Source organism: Corvus moneduloides, chromosome 2 (genome assembly GCF_009650955.1).
Source record: "Corvus moneduloides isolate bCorMon1 chromosome 2, bCorMon1.pri, whole genome shotgun sequence".
Lineage (NCBI taxonomy): Eukaryota > Metazoa > Chordata > Aves > Passeriformes > Corvidae > Corvus > Corvus moneduloides.
In genome coordinates, this window is record NC_045477.1 from 49,618,778 (window position 1) to 49,646,242 (window position 27,465).

Genomic DNA, 27,465 nt, shown 5'->3' on the forward strand with positions numbered 1-27,465 from the left:
TTCTTTAGAGCAGTAGTGATGTTTTCTTTAGCATATGAAATTTGGAGGTTTTATGTATTTTTAGGTGCTGTGCTTAACTGCCCTTAAAAAGGATTTAAAGTAAACTTGACAGAGTCAGCAAATAGTGTAAACTTTATCTTAGAGCTTTTCTTAGAAAATAAGTTGTTTTTGTGTTTACATGTGGATTTTATATTAATGCCATCGTTCACAAAAAGCATTCATCCAGCAGGAATGTTTGACATATGCAAGCTGTAAGTGGAAAAGGATTAGGGCCTGGAGAGACAGGTGCACCCCTACGACTCATGGTCCTCTCTCTGGCTGTGGGAACACAGGTCTCCAAATACAGACACACAAAGCCTCCTGCCCAGGAGTTAGAAGTGGGATTTAAGGACAGGACAGACTGCAGTGATCAGTGCAGGGCATGGCCAGACAATTGTCCTGACCAGTAATTTGTTACAAGTGACCAGCTCCCTTTTTCCCCTGTACTTACCAATGTTTTTTTCTCCTTGTCCTGGTTTCAGCGAGGGTGGGGAAAGAGGGGCATTGAGTGAGCAGCTCTTTGGTGCTTAATTTCCTGCTGGAGTTAAACCACCCACCACCTGACCCTTTCCTCTTTCCTAAGCATCTCATGTGAAGTTTTGTGCCAGCCTAAGCTGCTGTTCCCCTGAATCCTGTATTGAGTCCCATGCTCCTGTGGGCAGTAACCCCCTGTCAGACTGTCAGGTGAGCGGGGAACCTCTCCCTTCTCTTAGCTGGTGTCACATCCAGGCAGAATGATGCTGCAGTGGAGGACTGGACTCGTTGATGGAGTGAGGTACTGTGTGTGTATTAAGGGATGTATCTGTATCCAGCTTTTCGCATGTATTACAAATTGTGCAGTTTAGTTTATCAGAAAGCTGTGTTTAAATGGTTTTTTGGAAACTACCCCAGAATGGTAGCTTATCTGCTAGACATTGGGATCTGCCACATCAAAGAGGTTTCAAGTAACAAAAGAGCAAAGGAATATATGAGAAATATTTTTCTTCGTAGGAAAGCTTCTTTGATCTTTCAGGAAGAAGAAAATGCTGGCTCCTCATTTTGATTTTTGTGTAAATCCATGGGTTTTGTCATGATGTTAGTGTGACAGGTCGAAGCTCAGCTCAAAGTAAAGAGTGTCAGAACTCTCACTTAAGCTGTGTGTAACATGCCTGTCCGATGGAAGCCTTTGTAGAATACCCTACATTAATTACTTCTTTACAGTATGGGATTTTATGGTATGACAAGGAGATTACTATGGTATATTGATTACATGGGTTCTTATGCAAAGCATTTAACTTGAAGTCTGTTAGCTTTATAACTAAAAGACAATTAAGAAATTATGAGCTGGAAGAGGCACTATCTCTAAATTGCAGGTCACCTTGTTTCAGACCATCCTAAGTCATCTATTCTTCAGCGCTACTTGCCAGTCAAAACCAATGAAAACTAAGTAGTCATTCCAGAATAATTTTTTAAAGATTAATTGATACTTAGGAAGAAAGTATATATAATTCAAGTTTAATGGGAATTTTTTTATTTTTCTTAAAGGAATTGCCTACAGTTCTGCTTATTCATCAGATCAACAGGCATGAAGGTGCATGGACAATATTGCCATTAATGAGAGAGTAAGTGTAATGAATGTCAGTTATTTTCAGAAGTTTTTGTAACCAAGAATATATATATTAGTTACCTCTTTTTTCAGAAGCAAAGTTTTTTAATGAGAGTTGCAACCTTATATTTTAACTTTCTTACTGTACTTCTTTTTTTTTTGTGTTTTACAAAGCAATTTTCTGATAAACTTAACTAAATCAGAGGAACCTATTTTAAATAAAAGAACAGTAATAATAGAATTTAACTGAGCAACTACCTTCCTCAAATCACTGGGCATGTAAAAATTATTAGGGAAGTAAACTAGTCTAAAGAAACAACTTGTTTAAATGTGCATTTTTCTACTTGGTCCCCAGTTCTTATAGTGTAAGGTGTGAAGTATTACAGAAATTTTGATCTTTCAGATTACTTGACTGAATGGAGTAATTTTTTTTTTTTTTGATGTATCATAATAGCTGTTTGGGTTTTTTATTGCTTTTATTGTTTGTGAGAGGTGGTATGTCTCTGTAGTGAGAAGTTGTAGGTTTCAGCATCTTTTTAGATGCTTATATGGCCAATTTTCATATTAGTATGATCAGAAAAGACAGGTCATCTCAAATCTCAAATATGTTTTCTTCTTAGCTTATGCAGATGGCTTCAAGGAAGACCTGCTACATTTATATGGTAGTAGTGGTAGTATCTTGCAAAGTGTCAGGAAACAATGACTTTGTTTCAGAAATCCTCAAGCTCCGTGATGCTGAAGACTATCTTTTGCCTGAAGCTTGCATTTGAAATCTGCAGCCTCTTGAAATTTAATTTAGTTCATGTAATCTAGTAGACTTATTCAGGGTGAGGTTTTCATATCAGAATGATTGCAGGACAGGATATTTTTCCTTCTGCTTTGTGTGTAGAAACATGAAAATAGTGTTTGTATAGTGGCTGTCTTTGAGATATATGTAAACTGTGAAAAATAGCAAAAGAGATTTGAAGTAAATCAAAAAACTGGAAGATGATGTTCCAACTATCAATCATTCTTTTTTTCCCTGCTTAGCTCCTGTTTCAATGACCTTGCGGTTCCTCTTCTTAATTATTTATGTCTTGGTGATAGGGTTTACAGATATAGCTCTTATAAGATAACAAAACTAAAAGCAAAAATACAAATGCTCATTTGTATGAGAAAGCAGAAGAGAATTCTTTAGAAATCAGAAGAGGAATCTTAAGTAGAGGATTTCCATCTTGAGATTTCTGGAGTATGAGTTTCCTTGTGTGTACTGTTTCACTTAGTACTTTTGGCAAATGAAGACATGGAGCAGTTTGGAAGTATGTTGATGTTTTGAAGCTTTTATTGTTTTGTTTTCTTAATGGACAAAAGAGGAAGAAGGGAGGTCGGCCCATTCTGCAGCAGCTGATGATGCTTTTACTTGTGATATAAGGTGCATCTGTATCAGAAAACTGCTTTTGAAAAAACAGCTTTTCTCAGTCCTGTAGTTGTCAGCATTTTTAAGGAGGTCTCTAAGCAATTATGAAAATTCTTAATTTTTAGTTCTTGGACACACGTTAAGCTGGACAAAATATGTAATGTCAGAAGATACAATCAGTGGATATCTTATGACATAGAATCCTTACTGTGCCCAGAAGGCCTGCTACATTTCTTCTCAGTAACCATGTTCATTCAGCAGAGAAGAAATCCCTTTTTAAGAAATTATCCAAAACAGGATCTTATCTGGATATCTCCAATGGCCCCTTGTAGTATGAACTCCAAACTTTTCTGCTCTGAGGTCTCAATTAGACTCTCTTGGAGACCTTAAGTACTTAGCCTTGGGAATCATTATATTTGTCCATCAATAGCTAGATGAGCTGATAATTATTTTTGTGAACTTATGTGTGCTGTATTCGCAAGATGCAGTAATTCTTTTTGTAGGGGTCATTCTTGTGTTTTCCCTTTGCACTTCACCCACCTGCTTTCATGTAAATCCACACATTTCTGTCTTGAAGTTCTAGCTGAGCACTAACGTGTGAGAGAAAAGCCTGCAGACTTCACAGGGTATTAAGTACTGTACATATTTAAAAACCTGAGGTGTATCTGATACCCTTTCTGTACTTGTTTGGCAAGTTTTAGAGGGGATAGCTAGGAAGTGTTTTTCCAAATTGATTGTATCTTTTTTGCTTGGCTGAATGGCAGAGAATTGGCTGGATTTCAGTGTTGACTATGCACCAAGTATATGCTTTTATGAGCTGAAAGGATGAATGAGTTCTTCTGGCTACTGTAGTTTAGCAGATTAAGTGTCTTAAGCAGAAAGTAGTGAATAGTCAAATAGTGTTGCAAGACACAGAGGAAAGGTAGCTCAGCAGGAAGATGACTGTCGTGATACTGTAAAGAAAATTAATTCTACCCCAGCCCAAATAATAAGCACAATAACTTGTCCCAGATGAAAAAAGACTGAACTAGTTTAACACCTGGCAACCATCTGGTGCTTCTAGCATGTTATTTCAATACCTGCAGAGGCAGGGAACACATTTTCTAGCTTAAGTTTTCCTCAGATGATGGGTTTGGCTTTTCAAGTGGGTTTTGGTCTTTGGGGTTTATTTTGGGCAAACATCATTCCCCAAAACATAAATGATCCAATCAAACTTTTTTACTTACTTCTGCTGACTTCCATTTCTGCTGGTTTTTTCATTGCTGATTTTATCAGTAGGAAGTGCTGTGGAGAAAGCAGACTGTGATGTTTATAGGTACTGGTTTTCTTATCCCTCTCCTCAGATGATTTGTTAAATTGAATCGATGTAAAAGCCATGCAGAGGAAACTGGACAAATAAAGATTGTAGATTTTTTCCGTTAGGATGTTATTAATTACTACAGCTTTGTTTTGATAAGTAGTGGAAGAATGAAGGTGGGAGGAGCAGAGAAACAAGGAGTGGCTTTTTTCTGAGGGACTCGGGAATCCTGCATTGAGAGTATTGCTATCTGTGAGGAATCCCTTCAATCTGTACAGTTTCACTGTACTGGAAAAGCTAATGAAGTTCTTAGGTTGGGAATGATCAGTGTCCAACAGCTGTGAGAAGAGCTCTCATTAGGCATTTTGACAGTGGCTGCAGTGCTGTCAGACAGCCAATGGTGGGGCCCCTTGGAAGAAGGGGAAGGTAACTTAAACTGCTATCGACGGATGTCAGAATTCATGGGTGGCTATTAGACCTGTACATTTCTGAATAGAAATTCTTTATGTATCTCTGTTCCCTTCTTTCTGGAATAGCTGGTGCTTTATGAATAGGTAGCTGCAGAGTCAGTATCTTTATCTATTCACTGTAGTCCTTTGATGTGTAATTCTAAATCGGTAGTAAAATTTTCTGCTTCTGTGTAAATGAAGAATTGATGGCAAACTATTTATATTTGGGGAATGTGCCTTGAATGTGCCATTTTGGCTATAATCCACCTTATTAGTAAAATGTTTATTTCTTTTTTTAGCTTCTCTGTTACCTATGGTAGGAACTCCTCATGGATTTTCTTCTGTGAAGAAGATACAAGAATACAAATTGTAAAACTACTAGAAACACTCAGAAGATTTGACAAGTCTAAGGTGAAATAAAAATTTAGATATTTGACTTTTTTTTTGAATGTGATTGAGTGTATTTTGCCAAATGTTGGAAAAGATGTGTCCAAACACCTTAATAGGGGGATGGATTTCTGTTGCTGAGGCTGAGAGCAAGGTATTTAACATGAAGCAGTACAAACACCTGTCTAACTGTCAAAGAACTGTTAAAATCGAGCAGAGAAACCATTTTTTCTGTGAATATGTACCATCAATAAAAAGATGAATGTAGTCTGTTTTGTGGTCCCTTCTCCCCATTTTCCTGTCTGTTATCAATTCTGATTATCATCAGATAGAATGCCTGATGTTAGTTTGTCTCTGATGTAAAAAATAGTAGGGTGTTTTACTTGCATTCTCTTTCTGATTTGTCTTGGTGATAAGTCTTCTGTACCTATTGGAAAAGAAACAATACCAAAGAAATACCAAACAATACCAAAGAAACAGTACCAAAAGACTTGCTGAACAAAATAGAAGCACAGTCACCAAGGAGCAAAGAAAATTTGGCAATGCAACTGACATGAAAGGTGTTAATATTTAGAATTTTCAGTGTTCAGAAAAAAATCACCTTTGTGTCAGTCCTTTGCCTGTAATAAAAGAAGCCAAAATCTTCTGTGTGAAATACGTTTTGCTTCTTTATTGTAATTCTGCTTCAGGACTCACTTTAGCATATTTACTTCTTTTTCAGGCACATGGCCTTGTGGTGTTTTCTCACAATTCTTTTCTAAAATGGTAATAATAATAACAGCAATTCAGAGATCTTACCTTTTAAAACACTTGGTCTTCAAAATGGAGGACTGAATAGATTCAGACCTTTGGAATATCCTTTTTTTTTCCTGTTTCAGAAACACCTACTTGTAATTGATATTCTCAGAATAGAAACACGAACATTTTTGTTCTAGATGCTGCCCTTTTGCCAGCTTTAGTGTCTGTCCTTTGCATTACACACAGATTCTAATAAGATAACAAATTACATTCCAACCTGCAATAAAAGGAAAATGAAACATTTTGCTTTTGTACATAGTAATCGTCGTCTTAGTGTGGCTGTCCATTCCTTGTATACAGCAGTAGTCCATCAGGCCCAAAATTTAAGCTGAGTTATATCAGAATGATCTCATTCACTATTCATTTTAAAGTCTCAGCAGTCTGCATAATCAAAAGTTGGTATACGTTTATCTCATTAAGAGGTCTGCAATGGGCATGTGAATTGTTGATGAATCTGCAGCTTTTCTATGTGGATATGTAGAGATTAGTAACAGAAATGTTGAGACTGATCCAAGTGTAGTACTGAATGTAATAATGAGTGAAAACAAATGTTTCAAAGCATTGAGAGAGACTGTGGAGGAATGTTAAGAAAATGACCTGTGTTGATAACCAAGGGCATTACTGACTGCAGGAAAACTAAAAACCAGTGAGGAATGTCTTATTTAGATGAAGACCTCAAGGCAAACGCTCAGATGCTGAATTATACCTGAACATCAGACAACACTTTTTTATTGTGCAGATGAATGAGCACTGGCCTAAAGAGATTGTGAAGTCTCAGTCCTTGGAGGTAACTCATGAGCCATTAGGACATGGTCCTGAGCATTGTGCTTTATAGCTGGACCTGCCTGAGCAGGGGAGGTTAGGCCAGGTGATCCCTAGAGGTCCCTTCCAATCTCAACCCCTCTGTGATGCTGTGTTCCAACAGTAGGTTGATTCAAACTGTGCTTTCATAGTGGAAAACAGCAGCAAGGTTAAACCAAACTGTATGTGCCACTCCTCTTCCTGTCATCCTAGCAGGGTGGTAGACTACAGCCCCAAAGATGTCCAGAATGAATAACCCATGTGGATAGCCAGCAATGACTTAGTACCTGTTGATAACTAAAGGGGGTAAAAGATCTGTCTTAAGAACAGTTTGTCTGTGAGAATCCTAAAATGTTGTGGTAGGACAGTGAGGGTGTGACAGCTGAAATCTCTTTTTGAGTTCCCTAGTGTAGAAGAGGCCAGGTGGATGGAAATTCAAAACTGATATGTATGAAGTTCCTGAATACAGTGCTTTGGAGTGTCTTGTCTAGAGAGCTGTCAGTTTGGGAAGTCAAACACTGGAACAGGTTGCCCAGAGAGATTGTGGAATGTATTCAAAACATGACTGGACAGAGTCCTGGGTAACCTGCTTTGGGTGCTCCTGCTTGAGCAGGGGAATTGGACTAGATAATCTGAAGAGGCCTCTTCTGGCCTCAACCATTCTATGACTCTGGGATTCAGTGTTCTTTGAACAAGTGGAATCCAGGGCATATTCTGGAGTTTGAAAATGCAGCCTGTATTTGATTTCAGAGAGCTACCTTTAGTTTAATTTCTTACCAAGTACAATTTTTGTCCAGATTATTTATTGTGAACAATATGCTTCCCTTGTTTTTGTTTTCAGGTTTGCTTTATTCAGCATGAATGCAGTCGTCATCTTCACTAAAAGGATGCTGTAGATGAACAAAATTGTTTCCTATATTCCTTTACAGGAGTGGTTTTTAGGTAAAGCATTATATGATGAAGAATCTACAATAATTCACCATTATGCCTTTGCTGAAAATCCTACAGTCTTTAAATTTCCAGATTTTGCTGCTGGTTGGGCACTTAGCATTCCACTTGTTAACAAGTAAGAATTGAATTTTTAATCTCTCCTGTTTATTCTCCGTTGTTTTACATATTCCAAGCATAATTATTATAAACACTTCAGATTTTACTAGTAGACAAGAGTGCAGAAATAGATTTCTGTATCATTGCTGTGCATGTGATTTGTTTTCCTTCACTCTGCCTACATCAACTAGCTAATAGTTGTCCAGTACTAGTTGTTCAAGTAGTTCAATACCATCTTGTAATTTTAAAAATGTATTCTCCCCCAGACAGTGGTTTTATTCTTGGGTTTTAGAGTGTTTGCATTGCCCTTTAGAAGTGTTTCTCCTGCTGTAAGATAGATATTTAATTCAGATTAGACGTTTAGATGCTTTCAAATGAGATTTGAAAAGTTCATAGATTTCAGATGCATCTTATTGTAGCAAGGATTGATGTTCTCATAAATTGAAAGTCCCTAAATACTGTGCATTGCAATACACAAAAAGAGAATATTGTCTGCAGTTTGAGATGCTGATCAATACTGAGCTTCAAATGCACTGCTGCTTTTAATCTGTTGAAAATGTTATGCCAAACTCTCCATCTACTCCAGATGAGAACTTTCTTTTGGTCAGGAAGAGTGTATCAAAATGTGTGTGCTGAAAATTAATACTAACATCAAAACACTGCTCAGATTAAAAAGAAAAAAAAAAAGGATTTATATGATAAATATAAGTTTCTTCTTGAGGCAGTAAATACAGAGATGTGATTTATTATTTTTCCCCCATAAGATGGTCAGTAATATCAGCCACACTTTCCTGCATGCACTAGTGATTGATTTTTTTAATATGCTTGATTAAATTTTTTCATCTCTAATTGTATAGGCTTGCAAAGAAGTTGAAGAGCGAACCACTGAAGTCAGACTTTACAATAGATTTAAAGCATGAGGTAAGCAGAAAAAAAAGGTAGAAAAAAGGTCACAAGGTTGTATATTTGAATGCTTTTAAATCATAATGGATATAGGAGATCATTCTTAAACATTGCTAAAAAGTTTGACTGCAGTGGCATGTTAGATTTCCTTCCTTTAGAATATTGTAATACTTTAAAACTATATTTTAAGCATAGAAAAATCCATTAATAAGCTTGCATTCATAAATGAATGCATACATGGTTCTAAATATTAAGATACCTTCTAAGGACTGCTCTGTAAGGAAAGAGAGAGAATTCCAATTCGTGAACTATAAGCTGAAGTGAGTTTTAGTAGATAAAGATACTTGCCACCCTCATTCACTTTCTGAATCAGACTCTCAGAGCTAAATATGATAGGGTTTGCAGCAAATACTCTCAGGAACCAACCTTTGTGTGAGCAATCAGTGCTGCAACTTGCAGCATGGAAGTCAGGAAGGACTTTTTTTTGTCTCTGGTACGCAACTGTTTCAAAAGGTAGGCAGAAGGTATTTCAGACCAAAAGGAACATAAGAAGGAGGCTCTGAAAGAGTATCTGAGTATCATTTTTGGAAGCTTTTTAATTTTTTCTGCATTTAAAATGTTTGTGCTGTCCAGGGTTTTTAACTGTCACCAAAGTGAACTTCTGAGCCACGGGTGGAAAAGGGGGATGAATCTGGTTTAAGCTTCTGGCCTGAAATAGGAATATGATTAAGATTAAGAATAAGAATAAGGAAGAAGAAGAACAAGAAGTAAGGAAGAACAGGATTAAGGTTTTGGCCTGAAATTATGAGTGACACTGAAGCAATTTTAATTATTTTATTGTTCCTGAAAGTCATCTATAAACTGTTGTTCTGGTCCAGAAAAAAATCCAACTTTACATAAAACTGCTGCTGCTTTTTCAGATCTTGTAATGGTCATAAACCCCCTCATTTACTACATAAATCTACAGTGTGTTTATATACTATAGATTTGTAGCATATTTAAATTAATTTGGTTTTGTGCAAAACCACTATTTTACATAGTTTCCCCTCATTGACTGATGTATTTCTCAAAAACAATTGGATCCCTCTCAGCTTTCATTTTGCTGTGAGAAACAAGACAAGAAGCTGGTTTTTTCCTCTTGTTAATTTTTCTCAGTGCAAGATTTTGGGCTTCACAAAGTCATTTTATTTTAATTTTTTTTTAAAGACAAAATAATTCATACATTCCCAGTATTCCAATCTACCTCACCATTAACAAAGTCTCTAAATACAATGTCATAAGAAAAGATCATTAAGAGACATTCCTTTTATGGGCCACAGATTGCTTAGTAAAAAAACAACTGATCACTCAACCAACAAAATGGCTTCTATCCACTTATTGTTCTGTAGCAGGTCTTTGCATATGTTTCATTTCAAATTTATTGCCTTTGATAACCTGCTTCAGCCCTGTAGTTATTCTTTCTGTGCAGTCTCATGTCTCCCTAGAGACAATTCCATTCCCTCTAATTTATTTAATAAATCACCATCTTCTCCATCTTAAACCATTTTTATATCTATGCTCTTCTTGTGTGAATCAAGATTGACAACAAATCAAAGAATATAATCTGTTGTTCTTAATGATTGTGTGTAATGTTTAAGTTTATAAGAAATATTTTCGTTTGACACAGTCCTAATAACATTTGCCTGCAGTCTTTGATATTTTGTTGTGCTTTGCATCCTTTTTATTATTTCTTTTTTGTTTGTTTTACCCTATTACTTTCCAAGTCCCTATTTCTTATATCCATAACATTTATATCACTTCCATATCTTGCAGATGTGGTAAAGTATTTTTTGTTGTGCTGCTGCTCATTTGTAGGTTGTTGCTTAGACTTTTTGTAACTGTACAATATACAGCATATTCCCTGGTGCCTATTCAAAGCTGGAATTGAGTAACAGAATTTTTTGTGATGTACATTAGATTTGAACTAGGATTAAGACTATTTTTGTCTTTTTATTATAAATCTGTTTCCATTGTTTTTAGTAACCCTGTGTCATACTGTGCTACAACCCAAAATAGCACTCTAACCTCACCTCTGAAATAAAATAGCTTCACACCATTCTAAGGCTTTCTATTGAAGATTTCATTTTTCAGTGGGAAATTTTAGCATATTGTGAATTTTTGTAAATAATTCATGATCAGTTTCAATTGTCAAATATTCTTTGTGGTCTAGGAGCATTGCTGCTTTGTGTGGGTTCATGTGATAGACATTAATTCTGAATGGTTGAATTCCAAACTAATACAGGGTCAATTGGTTAAAGGACCCAGGAGCATAACTAGTGTTCTCTGTCCTTCCAGTCACAGGGAATGATGAGGGAAGAAACAGGAAGAGCCAACAGCCAATACCTGGCTCTGAGCGTGGTGCCACAGGCAGAATTTGGAGGAATTAGTTAATCAACTAAGGGACAAATCTGCTACACCATCCCATGTTCTTCACTTTTCCTCTTAAGTTTGTCCTGTGATGTGGTTTCTTTGTACGCCCTGAAAATTTTTATCTAGTTTAATTACTGATATAAATGTTTCCAATTTTGGTAGATTGCCCTGTACATTTGGCAGAAAGGGGAAGGACCACATCTTACTCCAGTACCTGAGTTCTGCACAGATGATGTGGACTCGTATAAGGTTGATCACTGTGCAACAACATTCAGTAATTTTCTGCCACTTTGTGTAAGTACAATATTTTAAATACCATTTGCTTAGTAGAAGTAAAACTCGTACTAAAATGCATAATACTTGAGTTCAAAAATCTCAAAACTTGAGAAAATATTTTTCAGTAAGCTAAAAAAAACCCTGACAAAATAGTTTATTCTGGCATTTATCTGGGATGTATTTTGGATATGCTTTCAGGCTTCTGTGGCACAGGAAATTTCCTGGCAACTGATATTGCATATGCTTTAATGAGTCTTTGTACCACAATGTTTGGTTGGCACATGATCTATAAATTATTTATCCTTACACTCCTTACACAGTCAGAGACTGAAGTATAGATGATACTTTTTTTTTTTTTTAATTTCCCCATGGATGGGAATCTAAAACTTGTTCAGGCTAAAGATAAAATGCAATATAGTATTTGGTGCCATCTCTTCCACCTCTAGGAGAATACATTATTGTTTTATGAGTTATGTGTAGATAGAGGCCAAAAGTGTTCCATGCTTCCAGGAGAGCAAAACTCTTGGTGCCAAAAAGGATAAGAAATCAAAGTGGTCAAATGGCTTATTACAGTTGAGGAAGTTCAAAGACTTCTAGTGTGTAGCATGTAAGCTGGTTTTTCCAAGTGTGAGACAACTTGTGTTCTCATAGTGACTAATTTCAAAGAAATTAAGAAAACATTGTATTTCAGATGAATCATTCTTAGTTCAACAAGTTCTTCTACTCATGGTCTTTCCCTAATGATCTGTGTTTTAGTTCACGTTAGAGTACTGCATCAATGGAAAAAAATTTCCAATAATGTTATTTCAGGAATTTTAAACAACCAATACCTTTTTTTTCAAGAGACACCAGGAAGTACATTTCTATATCACTAGAACACTATTCTGCTTGATAGGCTATAATATGAAAAGATATTTCCTGTTTTATTATCTGTATGCACATACATATCCTATAATATACTACAGGCACAGCCTGCACTTAAAAGATTAATTTTTGTTCTGTTCATATAGGGAGAGCCAGTGAATAAGGAAGATGTTTTTGTTGCTGTAAAAACATGTCAAAAATTTCACGGTGACAGAAGTAAGTTGCTGGCCGGTCAAGGTAGTAGTTCTATGCAATAAAGTTCATAAAATGAATATTTCAAAAGCAAGCTGATATATGCTGTCTCTGTAGCTCTTGGGACTAAACGTTTGCAGAATCGACTGGGAAACAGGAAAGTCTTGGAATTATAAACAGCTTATCCTTCAGATGGAATCTTTTTGCTGTTCAGAGTCCTCAGAAGTGCTGTGAAACATTCAAGATAAAAAATTGTTTCATCATTAGTCACTGTTGGCAAAAAACTTGGAATTGAGTACCTACATTTAAATATGCATAAAGTTAGCTTATATTGTTGTAAATTGGAACTGTTGCAATATGAATTAATACAGCAGCTATTAATATCCTTCAGTGAGTTTCCCCCCGATAATTGCTTCACTTCTCTTCTTTGTACTAGCAGTGGCAATTGTGCAGCTCTTTGATGGCTGATTTAGAAATTTGAACAAGCTGGAAGGTCCCTCATCTCCTTCCTTTTGTCCTGCCCTCCTCTCCAGTAAAAGATGGAGCAGCTTATGCTGTCTGTCATCTTGCTTCTAGCTGTTCCACATGCACGTGTTTTTTATAATGATTGGAATGGGAAAATTTGTGCCTTCTAGGAATCTGGTCATATGTAGTACTTTGTCCAACCAGCAGCCCAGATCAAGAGTGTGTGAAGCACTGTGGCATGTTCCATCTGAAAATTGTAGTGTTAAACAAGCTGTGATAGTCACCATGCTAAAAACAACAAACAAAAAAAGTAGCTTTTGACAAAACAAAATTGACTGCCCTGTAACTGGAGTTCACTGAAGAGTTCTCCTTCCTGGATCCATGTTAATTTTTTAACATCAAAATTTAAAAAAAAGGAAAAGAAAAAAAAAAAACCAACCTAGAAAGTCAGAAAGTAACTTGAGGCCTCAAAAAGATAGCATGAACATCCTTCAAGAAACACCTGTTGAAGACTGAGGAAAATTCTTGAACTTTCCTCACAGCTTCCAGTGTTATGCAATAGAGGATAATCTTACTCCAGATTTTGAAAGATTAATGGATGCCAGCTTCAGAGAGCTCTTTTTACCTGGTAAGTCATTCTTTATTGTATGCCAAAAACTACATTAATGCAGCACTAAGGCTTGGAAATTGATGTGCTTTTAAAAGCTAAATTTTACCTCAGAATTTACTTCAGATACAACTCTCCTTCTTACACATACCATCTGTAGTTATAAAAGAAATTTTCAAGACTGCAAACATGCATTAGGGTTCTAGAAACAGCAGAAATAAAATGTCATTAACAGCTTAGAGCTGACCTTTAAATATGTCTAGTGGTATTAAAACCTTGGTGTGATCACAAGTATTAATACATATTGATAAATATTTGCATTGTCGTCTAGTCCAAAATTTCAAATTGTTTTTTTTTGGAAGAAACAATTTGCTAGAAATTACAAAGTATTGTGGGATTCAGTTTACAATAGACATTAGTCTGCCTGGTGACATTTCCATCAAGACAAGCAAAAGAAAGACAAAGATGCTTCAGCTAAAGCCCCCTTGCCAGACCTTTCAACTGAGGTGAGACTCAAGTCCTTGCTTCAGTGAACTTTTCTTCATTTATAGAAGGAGGGGGGATTCCACCAAAGAAATAGAAAGGCTCAGTCTGTAACAGCAAATATTTCTGTGTGTTAAAGAACCCTGCTGAGTTTCAGGTCCTTGTTTGAAGAAAGGTAAAACAACCTTTACAGGTGCATCTCTTCTGCGAGGGGAAGGTTGGATGCTCTTGTGTATTTGAGATGCTTCTGCTCTGGGGCCTCGTTTTCTGAAACCTTTTGGTTTTGTTCTTCTGGGAAACATTTTTAAGTAGAACATTTCCACAGAATAAGAAAATAATTTCCTGCCTCAACGTTTTTTTTTTGTACATAATTCCCTTTGGATTTTTTAATGAAAAAAATGAGAACACTTACTTTTCTTTAAGAACTTTGAAAAGCAGTATGGACCACTTCAAAATGCTACAAAAGTGATTTTTTTTTCTCCAAATATGAGAGCCTTTCTGTTAGTGCACTGAATTCTTATTACTCTGTCTTAACACTAAAATGAGCTAAAAGGTAACTGTTATCAAACTGGCTGTTGGCCAATCAATAATAATAGATCCTGTGTACTCAAAAGTAGAGGGAAGTGAGCAACTAGGTAGGCAACAAACTTCAAATTAGGTGATGGATGATTTTAGCAAGGGGCTAAAATGAGTTGTTCGCAAACATCAGAAATGTACAGCAGCAAAGGGAAGTTACATAAATATTCCTCCATTTAAAGCACTACCTGCTACCAGTGAGACCTCCTGGATGGTGCCAGAGAACATAAAGCAGAGAAACTAACAGCAGAATGCAGTGTTTCAGAGTACTTGCTCATCTAAGGCCCGAACTCCTCATTTTTAGGATGGAAGAGAGACCCTTATTTCAATCTGATGGATTTCTTCTAAACACCCTGCAGATGGCTGGATTTTTTTTTGTGTGTGTGTGTTACCCATAATTTATTCACTTCTGGATGTAATTTAAACACTCGTAGCATCATTACTAGAATTTTGTGTGATCAATTTTAAATGTTGATGTGAAATGGCAAACTAGTGAGAAAAAGGTTGCTCTTTTAGAGAAGCATTAAGAAATCCTCCTTTGAATAGAATCTCCATGGGATCAAAATTGATTGTGTTATATTTATAAACTATACAAATGCTTCTTATTTATAAATGAAACAATAAATATTTATACATTTGTAACAGGAATGGTTATAAAATGCCCTGTGTGTGTCTCCAGAGACAGGTGCTTTTGAGCATTAATATGATGTTGTTGTCAGATGGGATGTGTACAACACAAGTGTAGTATTTCAAAAGGTACATTTGGTCTGTTTCTGATTCAGAATATGTGATACACTGTACCGTTGGATTAAAATGTGGCATTTCAATACTGGAAGAAGGACTGATCTCTGACAGTGTTTGTGCTGATGTGTGCTATGAATCCTACCATAGCAAGTGTAAAAGTATTCCATGCTTTGGTTAGTCAAAATGTAAATATCACAGTTTTTAATTACTATTATGAATAATAGTTTTATGAAACTATACTCATATTTTAATAGAATTTTTTTATTATTTAAATAAAACTGTCCTGACTGGCTTTCATAAAAATGTAAAATTTTTTTCTCTCTAAATGTTATAGGAAAGAAAATAGAATGAACATTTAGAATCATGCTGCTGTATTTGAAGCAGCATTTTATTACCATGTGAAGGAATGTGGCTAACAAGAAGTGCTTAACATGAATATTTGGATCAACTATCTATTTTAATCAAGTTACTTGTGTTTGAACGTCAATCATTCTTTTGCAGTACCAGTTGTAAAGCAGACTTGGGAAAGAGAAGCTGCCCTTATTGAATACTACAGTGATTATGCAGACATCTCCATTCCTACTATAGATTTAGGCATACCTAATACTGACAGAGGTGAGATGTTGACTGTTTGTCAGTTTTGCACAAATGACTGACTGAAGAAGTGAAGTTTTATGGATGATACATGTCTTTCATGTCAAGTATGTCATTTAGAAATTCTGTATTTCTCTAGCACATATGTGCAACCTAAACTAAAAGAATGCTCTTGACACAGGAAATGGACGGAAAATACATTCAGAGTCCCCCTGTGTAGTTAACATGTTCATTTTAGCAGAAACCTAAATACTGAGATTGTGAAAGCATGGTAATACTGATATACTGCAAGAGGAAAAACAAATTGCTGTTATTACTTGGGGTAAGAGTAATAACTCTACAGTTATTGATGATTTTGTGTAAGATCATCAACAGTGAAGAAGTCATAAATTTATTTCAAAAGATCTCAGGCGGTGCCAACTGGTTACTGAGCATAAATTACGTGCCATATGGTATTCAGATATTATATGCTGGTGCATAGCATGCCTTGATTTAAGCACAAAAATTAAATGTTAAGATTGAAACATCTTTTTATAGCAAATAATAGGCATTTAAATTAATTTACTTTGTGTTTGAATACAAAAAAGGCTATGGATATGATGGCTTTCTTGAGCTTACTAGTTTTGATTTTTTCTTTCATTTGATATATCGTTCTTAGGCTCATAGCCTATATGTATGACCTTCTGAATTACAGGTGTCCAGGCAGTGGCCTGTTAGCCTTATCTGACCCACTAGGTCGGTTGTTCTGACCTCTGGGTTATTTCTGCCCCTTTTTTGTGTCTGTTAGAGGCAGAGAAAGGATAGGCAGGGATTTCTGTGTGCACAGGGACATGAGCAAGCAGTGAGTGTTTTCAGGAGGCACCAAGCTTGTGGGGCACATGTGGATCATTTGTAGAAGCCATGCCCAGTAGTTCTAGTCATGCCAGGGAGCTTCCATGTTTTGTGATAGAATATAATATAGAAATCTTGGCTTTAATATTGTAATTGTTCTCATATCAGTCTGCATTAAGTTCACCGTTTCAGAAAATCACCAAAGTGAGGACTTCCTTCATTTCTTAAGCATAGAGTTACTGCATTTTGTCACAGAATATTTTAACTGGAAGTGGCTTCAAATACAATTTATTTTGAATGATTGTTTAGTAAATGTAATATTGATATCTAATTACATTAGATAATCAACTGTGATGAAAAAAGACTGACTGAAATGAGATTTGTCCAAGATCTAAAGAAGATTCAGTAGAGGTCTGAAACTTCTTGTTTATCATGTCCTGCTTATTCTGAACAAGGGTGTTTCACTTCTCCACTCCTAGAAAAGGGTGTCTTACCTCTGAACTTCATTATAATCTTGTGATAAATGTTGAGACCTTTCCTTAGAGGCAGTGATCAGGACCTGAGTTGCCAATGACGAGTACAGTAGATTAATATACATTTAAATATTTCTATAAAAGCAATGGATCTGCCTGATGCATCATGAAATGCTATGACAGTATCTTGGAGTATTTTGCAGATCATGCTTCTATCATAGTCTTCTCATTTTTACAACTCTTTTAATAAATTAAGAGTAGCAGTTTGTCCAACAGCTTGACAGATAGCTGGAATAAAGCTTGTTTTTAATTTAATTCCTATTTTATTTAAGTGTATATTCTGTTAATTTCTCTTTTTCTCAGGTCACTGTGGGAAAACTTTTGCCATTTTGGAAAGGTTTTTGAATCATACTTCTCCCAGAACCCCTTGGTTAGTTGTAGTGGATGATGACACACTGATAAGGTATATATTGCATTACTTCAGGAGTTACCACTGTTCATGTCAGTAAGAGATTTAGCAATATTCACCTGTTCTTTATTTAAGTGATACAGCTATTTTATTAGTTATGTAGCTTTATATTACTTTAAGAAAAAAAATTGTCACTTTCCATCAGTATTCTTTTAATGGATATTAAAAACAATATTGTAACTTGGTTAAAACTGTGCATATCAGTGTTATCATGTAATCATATAGTCTGAATACACCACATTTTGTGATTCCTCAGTATAGGTATGTTTGAGCTGAGGGGGTATAGTCATTTGCTAATACCCTTTCTAAGATGTGTTTCTCACAGAAATGTGTCAGAAGAAAGGTTTCATAAGCTCAGGTCAGTTGTCTGAGCTACCCAGAATGGTGTTCTGGAACTTGCCTTGGTTGGAAAATTAGATCCCATTCTCATAAAATCTGACACTGCAGTGAAAGCAAAAAAGGCACAGTGATCAATGAGCAGGATCACATGGTTAGGAACAGTGGTTCAAGACAGTACTTTACATTAAATCATGTGACAGAAGAAGTAGGATGTAACTGTGGATAATGCAATATTCATATAACTAAACCAACCCTTTTTACTTTTCAATTTGTAGATGTTCACAGATAATTTGCAAAGATCTTAACATTGCTTGGAAAGTATAATTTCATGTTTTCTCTGAGATGAGATGCAGTTTTGCTGACAAGCTGCCTACTTCAAAAAATGTTTTAAGCTAATTTGTTCATGATTTGACCAAATTCAGCAGTCATATCTCATAGTAAATAACCCATCATAAATTTCTGTTTAGCAGTTTGTATCTCTGGGGGAGTTTTTTTGGGTAGAATTTCTGAATTTCTCCTGTCATCATTGTGCTATTTAATAGAATGCTGTTGAGGGTAGCAATGTCTATTCCAAAATGAATGTTTACAAGATTTTTTATTAATGGCTTTTCATATTATAGTATCTTCAGACTCCGAAAATTGCTCAGCTGCTATGACCCAAATGAACCAGTATTCCTTGGCGAGCGTTACGGCTATGGCTTGGGAACAGGAGGATACAGTTACATCACTGGTGGAGGAGGGTAATCTATTTAAGCTGCTACTGAGATCTACATTAGTTCCTGTTTTGAGTGCAAATGTTCTAAATTACAACACAGATCACTTTCAACAGAAACAGTGATGTTTTCCCCAAATGTCTGCAATTCACCTCACACCTTCTGTGTAGTGACACATGCTGGTCACGAGTCCCCAACTCTTCTCTCTCACGTTTGAGTGAGATTGAGGAGAATATTCCTTTTGAGTCCAGGCCAAATTTAGGAGGAATTATCTGCAGTAGTAGAAACGGTGGGTAGCTAAGTTGTTGTTGGAATAACAACAATGGGTATAATTGGTGTAATTAATTTTCAGTATAAAAAGTAATTATCTTTCAGAAAATGCCTCTGGCATTTGTCCGTTCTGACCCCTCAAATTTTGAATTTCAAATATGTTGTATTGGAGGGCTACATTTGGTCTTGCAGTTTAAAATAATTTAGCAATATTTATTAATTACAATTATTTGGTGTCTTTAGTAGTTTTATACATTTCATGTGCTTTTTTTAAATTCAGGATGGTTTTCAGCAGAACAGCTGTTCAGAAACTGCTTGCTAGCAAATGCCGGTGTTACAGCATGGATGCCCCTGATGATATGGTCCTTGGAATGTGTTTCAGTGGCTTAGGAATCCCTATAACACACAGTCCACTTTTTCATCAGGTCAGAGAGCTATTTTTGAGTATTAAAAATGTATTTCGTTTTCTAAGTATAAAACAGTCATAAATATTCAAACTCGATCAATATGTAATAACACTAACCAAGATGATGCTGCTGCTTTACCTTGGTTCCCAGCAGAACAAGACTGATCAAATAAGAGCATTCTCATACCATGGATTACTACAATACTTTGCTAGTTGATATGATATTTTAGCTAATCTATAACTGTATTTTATTAAAGATGCAGTCAGAGGTGAGAATTTTGAAAAACAAATAGAATTAGGAGCCACGTGCTTTGAATAGTTGTCATATGTCCTCTGAAGGAAAAAAACCTACAACAATAATTTTTTCTTCAGGTAATGGAGAACTAACTGTAAAATTTTTCAATAAATCTGCCTGCTCTACTTACCTAATTTTTCTATTGATTCAGTATTTACTATTCTGAACTATCTCATTAGTGAAGATTTAAAATATGAAAATATTGGTTTTGTGGTGGATTCTGAAGAATGGTATAAATATGATAAATTGCTCTATGCTAGCACATGGGAAAGAGAGCTCACAAAACATAATTTCATGTGAGTTTGGGAGAAAGTGGCTGGAGTAGATTGGAATTTTGTTTCTGTCTTCCACAATATTTAACAAGCTAACTGTAGTGCCACAGTGGAAAACATGACGCATTGAGGCCTATAGAGATTTTCTTCCTTGTAAGCCAAGTAAACCAAATTTTTCTGTGGTATGAACAAGAAGCACTAAAGATTTTTTTCCCAAACAGTGCACAACTTTTTTAAAAATCAGCATTTAAATGAGTGTAGCATTTGATGTTTTTCAGGTGTTGATCTAGTTGAAAAACTGGGAAGACCTGCGTACCTGAATAAGAGCTGAAAATAAGATAATAAGCGACTTGAGAATTAGTAAATTACCATGTCGTTCAAAGTAGCTGTCAGTGGAGGGAGGGAGTTTCTTATTTAAATTGTCATCTTTTCCTATGTTAAGATTACATTTCTCATTACATTTACTATGTAGAGAAGTGGGAAGACTGAGAACACACTGTTCAATATTTTAATTCCCTGTCCGTGTAAAGAAATCATATCTGTTTACTCTCCTGTTTTGTTTATCATTGCTTACTCCTTTCAGTACAGAAAGAAAACAAGTCATGCATATTATAAAATCAGCAGTTATTGAATAATTTGTGCTTGAAGAAGTGTTAAAAAAACCAAAACAACAAACCAACCTAATTAAAGCAGAGTCAGAACAGAACTCATTTTCCAAATTTGTAAGAATGGTCCTTATTAAAAAAAAAACCAAAGAACTTCCTTGTAATCTTTAATAGTGTGCATTTGATACTGAATCACTTTGAAAGTGAAATCCTAGGAGTTTGATTTTCCACACAGAAAATTGCACTTGACTTCTAATTCATCTTTACTGTTACTTATAACAAATTCTAATTAAACATCCCTCAAACAGGAGTTAACCCTTGGGGGAAAACCACTGAATAAAAATTGGATGTGCTTGTTCTACAAATTCCACTATTGTGGAAAAAGTATTTTAAAAATGAGAAAACGAATTTTGGGTTTTCTGTCAACCAGAAAATAACTTCTTAAGGACTTGAGTGAAATATTATGATGTGTGATGTTCCTTGAAGTATGTGAATCTAAAATTGTACTGAGATGGATTATGAAAGAGAAGCAAAGATATCTTCATTCTTGGAAAGTCTATGATGTGTTTGCTCACTCTTACTGGTTTCCTGCTGCCTACTTGCTGAGTTAGATACATACATATTCTGTAACCTGTGCCAGAGCTTTCTGACATGATGAGACTCTTAAAGAGAACAGGAACCTTCCCATGTCGAGAAGCAGCCAGAATTGTGGTCTTAAATATGAAATCTGGGCTAAAGCAATATATTTGGCTTTTCTAGAATACCAAATACAAATTTTAGTTAAAAAAAAAAAATTTTTAGAGCAGATATCATTATTTTAGAATTACCAAAACACCAGAATTGTGTCTATAGCTTAATAATAAGCTGATTAATTTTCAAGCAGCAAAAATCTTTGGTCTCAGTTGTGTAAAAACTCTCTTTATCCAAAATAAATTCTTCAGGTTCTTGAAACCCAAACGTTCTTCAAAGTGTTTTTCAAAAGTTGTGAGGGATATAGGTTCCCTCTTGATTTCTCCAGTGGAATTTTTAAAAATAAGCACTCTGTCATTTAAATATCAGGATAAAAATACCCATAACACCAACAACACATATTCAGATTTCATAATGTCAAATTCTGTTGCCTAATTTTATGACTGTGATGTATACAGAACTGCATAGAGAATTCATAAATACCACCATAAGTAGGTGAAGCATGCAGTATTGAATCAGTTACCAGCTTAGGCATCAAATCAATTATTTGTTATCCAAATCACTCAATTTTCCTCTTGTTTGGGTTTTTTTTTCCTTAGATATAAAACACAAAAGTTTGCCTTCCATGCATTTTTCTTTACAAAAACTCCAATGGCAAAAATGTAGTTGTTTTTCCAGGGACCACTACAGGTGGGAATTGTTTATGTAAAGGTGCATTTATGTGCCACTGAACTGCCAGAGAAAGTGAAATACATGTGGTGCATTAGGACAGCAGCTGCATCTTGTCGCTGTGTTGTAATTCTTTCTGGTTTGATATAGCCTGCTAAAGAGCAACAACGCAGTTTTCTGGCACCACAATGTATCCTATGTTTGGAACTTTTAGCTATCATAAAACTCCATGTATTTTGGCTGCTTATGGCCTTATTAGGAGCCTAGAATCACAGTGGCAGTGCTGACAACTGTCATTAGAAGGAGGAAGAGAATATTGTTTAAAATCATTTTGTCATTATTGAGCCAAAACTGCATATTTAAAAAGATTCCATACCAACTACACTGTTTATTGCTTGACTGCATAGATGGTGGACATTTCATATCCCAAGAAATAGGGCATATTAAATATCAGTGTACTTCATTCCTAGCATGATGGCTCCAGTGTGAGTTGAAGATGTAAACTAATGCCTTGTCAATTGATTTAATAGAATGATGTAAAAACCTCCTTGTTACCATCTTGAGTATTTTGTCAGTGCCACATTGTTCTGTTACAGAGGCCATTGAGCAGTGATACTTTCTCTTTTTAAAATTATTATTGATCATTAACTACCAGTGCTTTTACTTCTTTCTTCCATCTTAGGCAAGGCCGATGGACTACCCAAAAGATTACCTTTCTCACCAAATTCCAGTATCATTTCACAAGCATTGGAATATCGATCCAGTGAAGGTGTATTTCACATGGCTGGCACCAAACACAGAAGAGTCACATAATGGAAAAAAAGTTGGATATAACAGAGAGGATTTATAAGCAGTAGAAGAATGTAAGTGTTAATTACTGTTCTACAGATGAGGGACAGTCACTACTGTGATTTTTGGTTTGTTTTCATGTTGTTCATCTGTTCATGACATGGGAAGTCAGTGTTTTGTTCCTGTTGCTTGCATCCCTTCAGAACAATGGAAGAAGGCACTTAAATGACTTTTGGATTCTTTTCCTCCACTTGGTTTCTTTTTAGAATGTTTCTGGGCTTTATATACCAATGAACTTGACACACATTTAAGAGTCTTGTACAACTTCACCTCTGTTCTGCTTTGGACTTGGTTCAGACAGCATCAATTTACATTTCCTTCCTTTGCTCTCTCAAAAGCTGAAGTTATTTATTTGGGAGCCTAATACTGAATAAGTGTTGAACATCTATTAAACATCATCTCTCACTGACTTACAGAAAACAGTTCTCTAAAAGGTTCTGGAACAGTTTCTCGATAAATCGTAGAGGACACTTGACTTTTTTTCTGTGACCAGGAGCTAGATTGTGTGAAGGCTGTGCTCCTTTATGCTCATTGCAAATAGAAATACTGTAGTTTCCTGGAGTAGTTGGACCAGGCACGAAACCACTGTTGTACCTTTTAAGTTTATTGGCACTTCTGTGGAATGCCATGTACAAAATGGAAAAAAAGGTTAAGGACAGGGATTTCTTAGGTGGCCACGGGAGGTCACTGTGGCTCCTTTAGAAACCTAAGTCACTGTACATCAATCTGGCAAATATAAGAGTGACTCTTAAGGATTTTGGCAGAACTAACACTTCAGTATTTCCGATGTGTGCATTTCAATAGCATATGAATGCCAGCTTTAAAAATTTTGTAGTATTCCTAATTTATATCATCAGGATAAGTAATTTTATGCATACAACATGTAAAGTGTGATTCATATTTAAAACTTTCTTGACTTCTTTTTAGTAATTCAGTTTTGTAAGAATGTTTGTACAAAAACTGGCTATAGTATGTTCTAAACTAATTTTTATATTGTAAAACTGCTTGTTTTAAAATGACAGTATTTGGCACCTGTATGCTGTCATTTAACTTGGCTTGCTATATTGTAACCAAATACAGGGTCTTAAAGCCATACTGCTGAAGTAATTTGTGTTTTGGTTTATTTTAGTAGGTTAAAAATTGATTCCACTCCAAAGAAAAGCAATACTTGCTGTAGAGTTGAAGTAGGGGAGCCTCGGTAATTACCGAACTTGTATAAACATTTGTTTGTGAATGCAGCTTGTGGGTTTCTAAGCACTGAATAGCAAGCACATATTCATAACAGATTCAAATTCTGATTAAGAAAGAGCAATCCGTGTTATGTCTTTTTTTCTTCCCACTACCAGTGCCTTAAACAGTAGACATTTTACTGATACCAGGACTATGTTCTCTGATACCATTGGTGAATTGTTAATTATGTTTACTGTTTAGAACTGTGAAAGCTGAAAGCTGAATAAAAGCATTCTTTAACCTTTTGTGCCTCCTTCCTCTCTGCGAGCCAAGTACAGGATTCTTTAAGCACCAGTGAAATAAGTTCATCACCTTAATTATGTTCACTGTCAGTTTTATTAAAAGGCGGCTTAATCTTTAGGGTTTTTTCATGTTCTATCCTGACCTCCAGATTACGTCAGTTTTCAGCCTCTAGTTTTGTGCAAATGGAAAATGGTGTTTTGATGAACACCTCATGTGATTGGGAGCCTTGCTGCTGTCACAAAACACATGTCACTATCAAATTGCCCACAGGTCTTGCAATGCAGTCCAATCAGGTTCAACTTCCAACTGGTGATATTTAATCTCTCCTTGGGCCCTGTGGAGGCAGACTAGATCAACAAAAGATGATTTGATTTGGGTCCAGGCTGTGTTGTGCCTGTAGACTGGTTATTTAGATGTTGGAAGTCACTGGCTCGTTGATTGATTGCTTGCTTGACTTTTACTTCTGGTTTGACAAATGTAGTAGTAGCTATCCTAAAGTCCATCTTTTCTCTTGCTGTTAGCCCTGGTTTTACTGCAAGGTTTCTGGAGGTATTAGTAAGCATTAGACTTCTGATTTTAGTTTCCATAGTTTTGAAAGCAACAAAGCCATAATTTGCTCAAGTATTTTGCCCCCAGAACTCTGACTTTTGAGACACTGCAGCAGCATGACACAAGTGACCTTTTGGTCCACCAACTAAATAAGATTTTTTCAAGCAAAGGATCACAAAGAGTTTCCATAAACAAGATATGAAGCCTTGTATGTGAACTTTAGTTTTAGAAGACTCAGGATGACTGTTACTAGCTGAAAGCTAAGGACAAAACTGTGTGTTAATGAGCCTGAACAGTACTAAGGTCTCTAATGAAAATCAAGTGGATTACAAATGGTGTAATGTTAAAGCAAATCAATAGAAGAGGCATTCACAACTCACTTGGAAACAGGCAGATTAAAACAGGGCTGCAAAGTTGATTGACTGCTTGAAGTTTCCTTTTCTGGGACACTGCAGGGTTGTGGCATGAAAAAGAAAATCTGGGAATCATTACTGACTATTTGTTTTTAATGTTTATAACATAAAAAATTTCCATGTATTAAGATCTTTCTTTGACAGAATTCTTTTGATAATTTGGTTGGTTGGTTCATCTTCCAGGAGCCAAAAAGACCCTTGAAATACTAGTGCCTTCAATACAGCAGATATGTAAATGAAGAGTGACAAACTATTTGAGGCCCACATTTGATCAAAAATGAGAATGAGGGCTGTGGATCTGTTTTTATTTCCCTACATCTGCAGATGGCCCAGGCATGGAGGAACCCAAAAGGACCTGACCTTTGTCTCTTCCTCTGTGATTAGGAAAATGGGCGAGTCTTGAGGCAGCTTCTAAGCTGGGTAACTTTCTTTTTGTGCATGAAGAGTTTGCCCTAACACCAGCTCCAATGGCTGGAGGGAGGAGTCCAAATTACCTTATTTTCAATTCCTTAATTTCTCACGGATTTCATTATCATGGCTGGAACTAGAATGTCTCAGCCAGAGGCCTGAAACACCATTCAATGAGATTCCTGGAAAGTGGGATCAACATTGTGTGTAAAGACTGCCATAACTATCTTCTGTGAGCACCTCCAAAGCCAGTAGTGCCACTGCATTACCAAGAAACATGGAGAAGTAGTAAGAGATTTGCTTTTTGCAACACTGTAAAATTGTGAATCCTTTTGTGCATTGAACACCATGATAATAAATATATTTGAGTTTGCTTCAATGCAATTGCTTCTGCTTCTTGTTGATATGAAACTAAAGGAGAAATTTAGAATTCTGAGCAAAATGCTCCCTGAGGGTGTCACCACATCATACATTGGCTGAGGAATCTAAGAGCACCTGACTGTTCCATTAGTGCTGCCTGGTGCAGCTCTGGCTCTGAGGTCCCATCAGCACATCAGCATGGTGGCTTCACCCTCTGTACTACCCCTGTGCACACATCTGTGTCAGTATAGAACAAATTCACCTCCCCAGTCACATTGAGGGCTTTAAGTAATTGTTTCGTTCAGCAAAGGAATAGATTCAATATTGATTTGTAGGTAACTAATTTTTCTAGTTCAATTTGTGACACATTATATGCATGTGTAAAGAATAGGTTTTTTAATATACAGTCTCATAGTGGTAGCCATTGTGTAACTACTTGATTTAAATTCTGTCCTGAGAAGAAAAGTCCTCATGCTTTTCAAATCTCAGCCTGTGGTTTACAGGGAGAGACCTGTGGGACTAGAGGAAGCAGAGAGAGGTGAACAATCTGTTTTCATCTACCTGCTTTTGCAGATTCTCTTGACTTGTTTATTTGTGCCCTTGTCAGCCAGGAAACAGAAGTACCTCCACTGAAATCAGTTAATGAGATTTCTTCTAGGACCTGCATTTGCATGGCAAAATGAAACAGCTTTGGTGGAGTGTGTGTGCACTGGTTAGTTCTGAACACAAGGGGAAAAGAAACAGTAGAAATAATTTATTTAAAGATGAAAAGATAAGTAGGCATTATGCAAATGCATACAGAGGCCTAAAGGACTTGCTTTCAAAGAAAGGAAGAACTGGTTTGGAAAACAGGCATGGAGAGGAGTGATGGGAAATTACATCAATGGAGTTTAATGAAACATTCTTTATGGAAAATCTATAGGCATGCTGCTTTTGTAAGCTAAAAAAAAAACCAATGCTAAGCTATTCCTGTGAGAAATAAAATTTTAAAGCAATGCTTTTTGTAAGTCTGAAGGCTTAAGTGCCTGACTGTTAAACAGAACAACTCCAGGAAAGTTGAAAGCACTAGGCTGTTAATATTTTACACTCAACTTACAGGGAAAAAAAATAGTGTAAGCAGATTGTTAATTAATAAAAAGCCAATAAAGAAAATTTTCTGCTGGGAAGGTTGTTGTGCATCATCAACTGGTTTGTGCCCACTTCTCATTTATGCATTTCTAGCTGGGACATCCTCCAGATGAAGGTCTAATCAGACAGTTTATAATGAACCCCATCAAGGTCCTCATAGCAGGAGCTCATGTGTTGCCCTAGTTCTACAGGCACTGCACCCCATCTTCACAGGGGTGCTGCGTGACACTGTCTGCTACCTGCTCCCCAAAAGCCTGGGAGAATGGCAGGAAATCCAGCACATATCCCTCAGGAAGGATGGAAACATTGCAGGACTGAAGATCTCGTGAGTTCCTCAATGG

The 27,465-nt window shown here is 36.1% G+C and overlaps 1 protein-coding gene across 1 annotated transcript in view; it reads left to right on the plus strand.

Annotated features, from left to right (window-relative positions):
- B3GLCT (beta 3-glucosyltransferase) overlaps positions 1–24,268 on the plus strand; it is a 49,761-nt gene extending 25,493 nt beyond the window's left edge. Inside the window, exons 5-15 of the mRNA XM_032099538.1 lie at positions 1,564–1,640; positions 5,066–5,177; positions 7,682–7,818; positions 8,657–8,720; positions 11,274–11,405; positions 12,398–12,467; positions 15,820–15,933; positions 17,580–17,679; positions 18,645–18,764; positions 19,288–19,432; positions 22,627–24,268. Coding sequence (XP_031955429.1) covers positions 1,564–1,640; positions 5,066–5,177; positions 7,682–7,818; positions 8,657–8,720; positions 11,274–11,405; positions 12,398–12,467; positions 15,820–15,933; positions 17,580–17,679; positions 18,645–18,764; positions 19,288–19,432; positions 22,627–22,794 — 1,239 coding nt within the window. The 3' untranslated portion in view covers positions 22,795–24,268. The remainder of the gene's footprint in view (positions 1–1,563; positions 1,641–5,065; positions 5,178–7,681; positions 7,819–8,656; positions 8,721–11,273; positions 11,406–12,397; positions 12,468–15,819; positions 15,934–17,579; positions 17,680–18,644; positions 18,765–19,287; positions 19,433–22,626) is intronic.
- Positions 24,269–27,465: the final 3,197 nt, after the last annotated feature.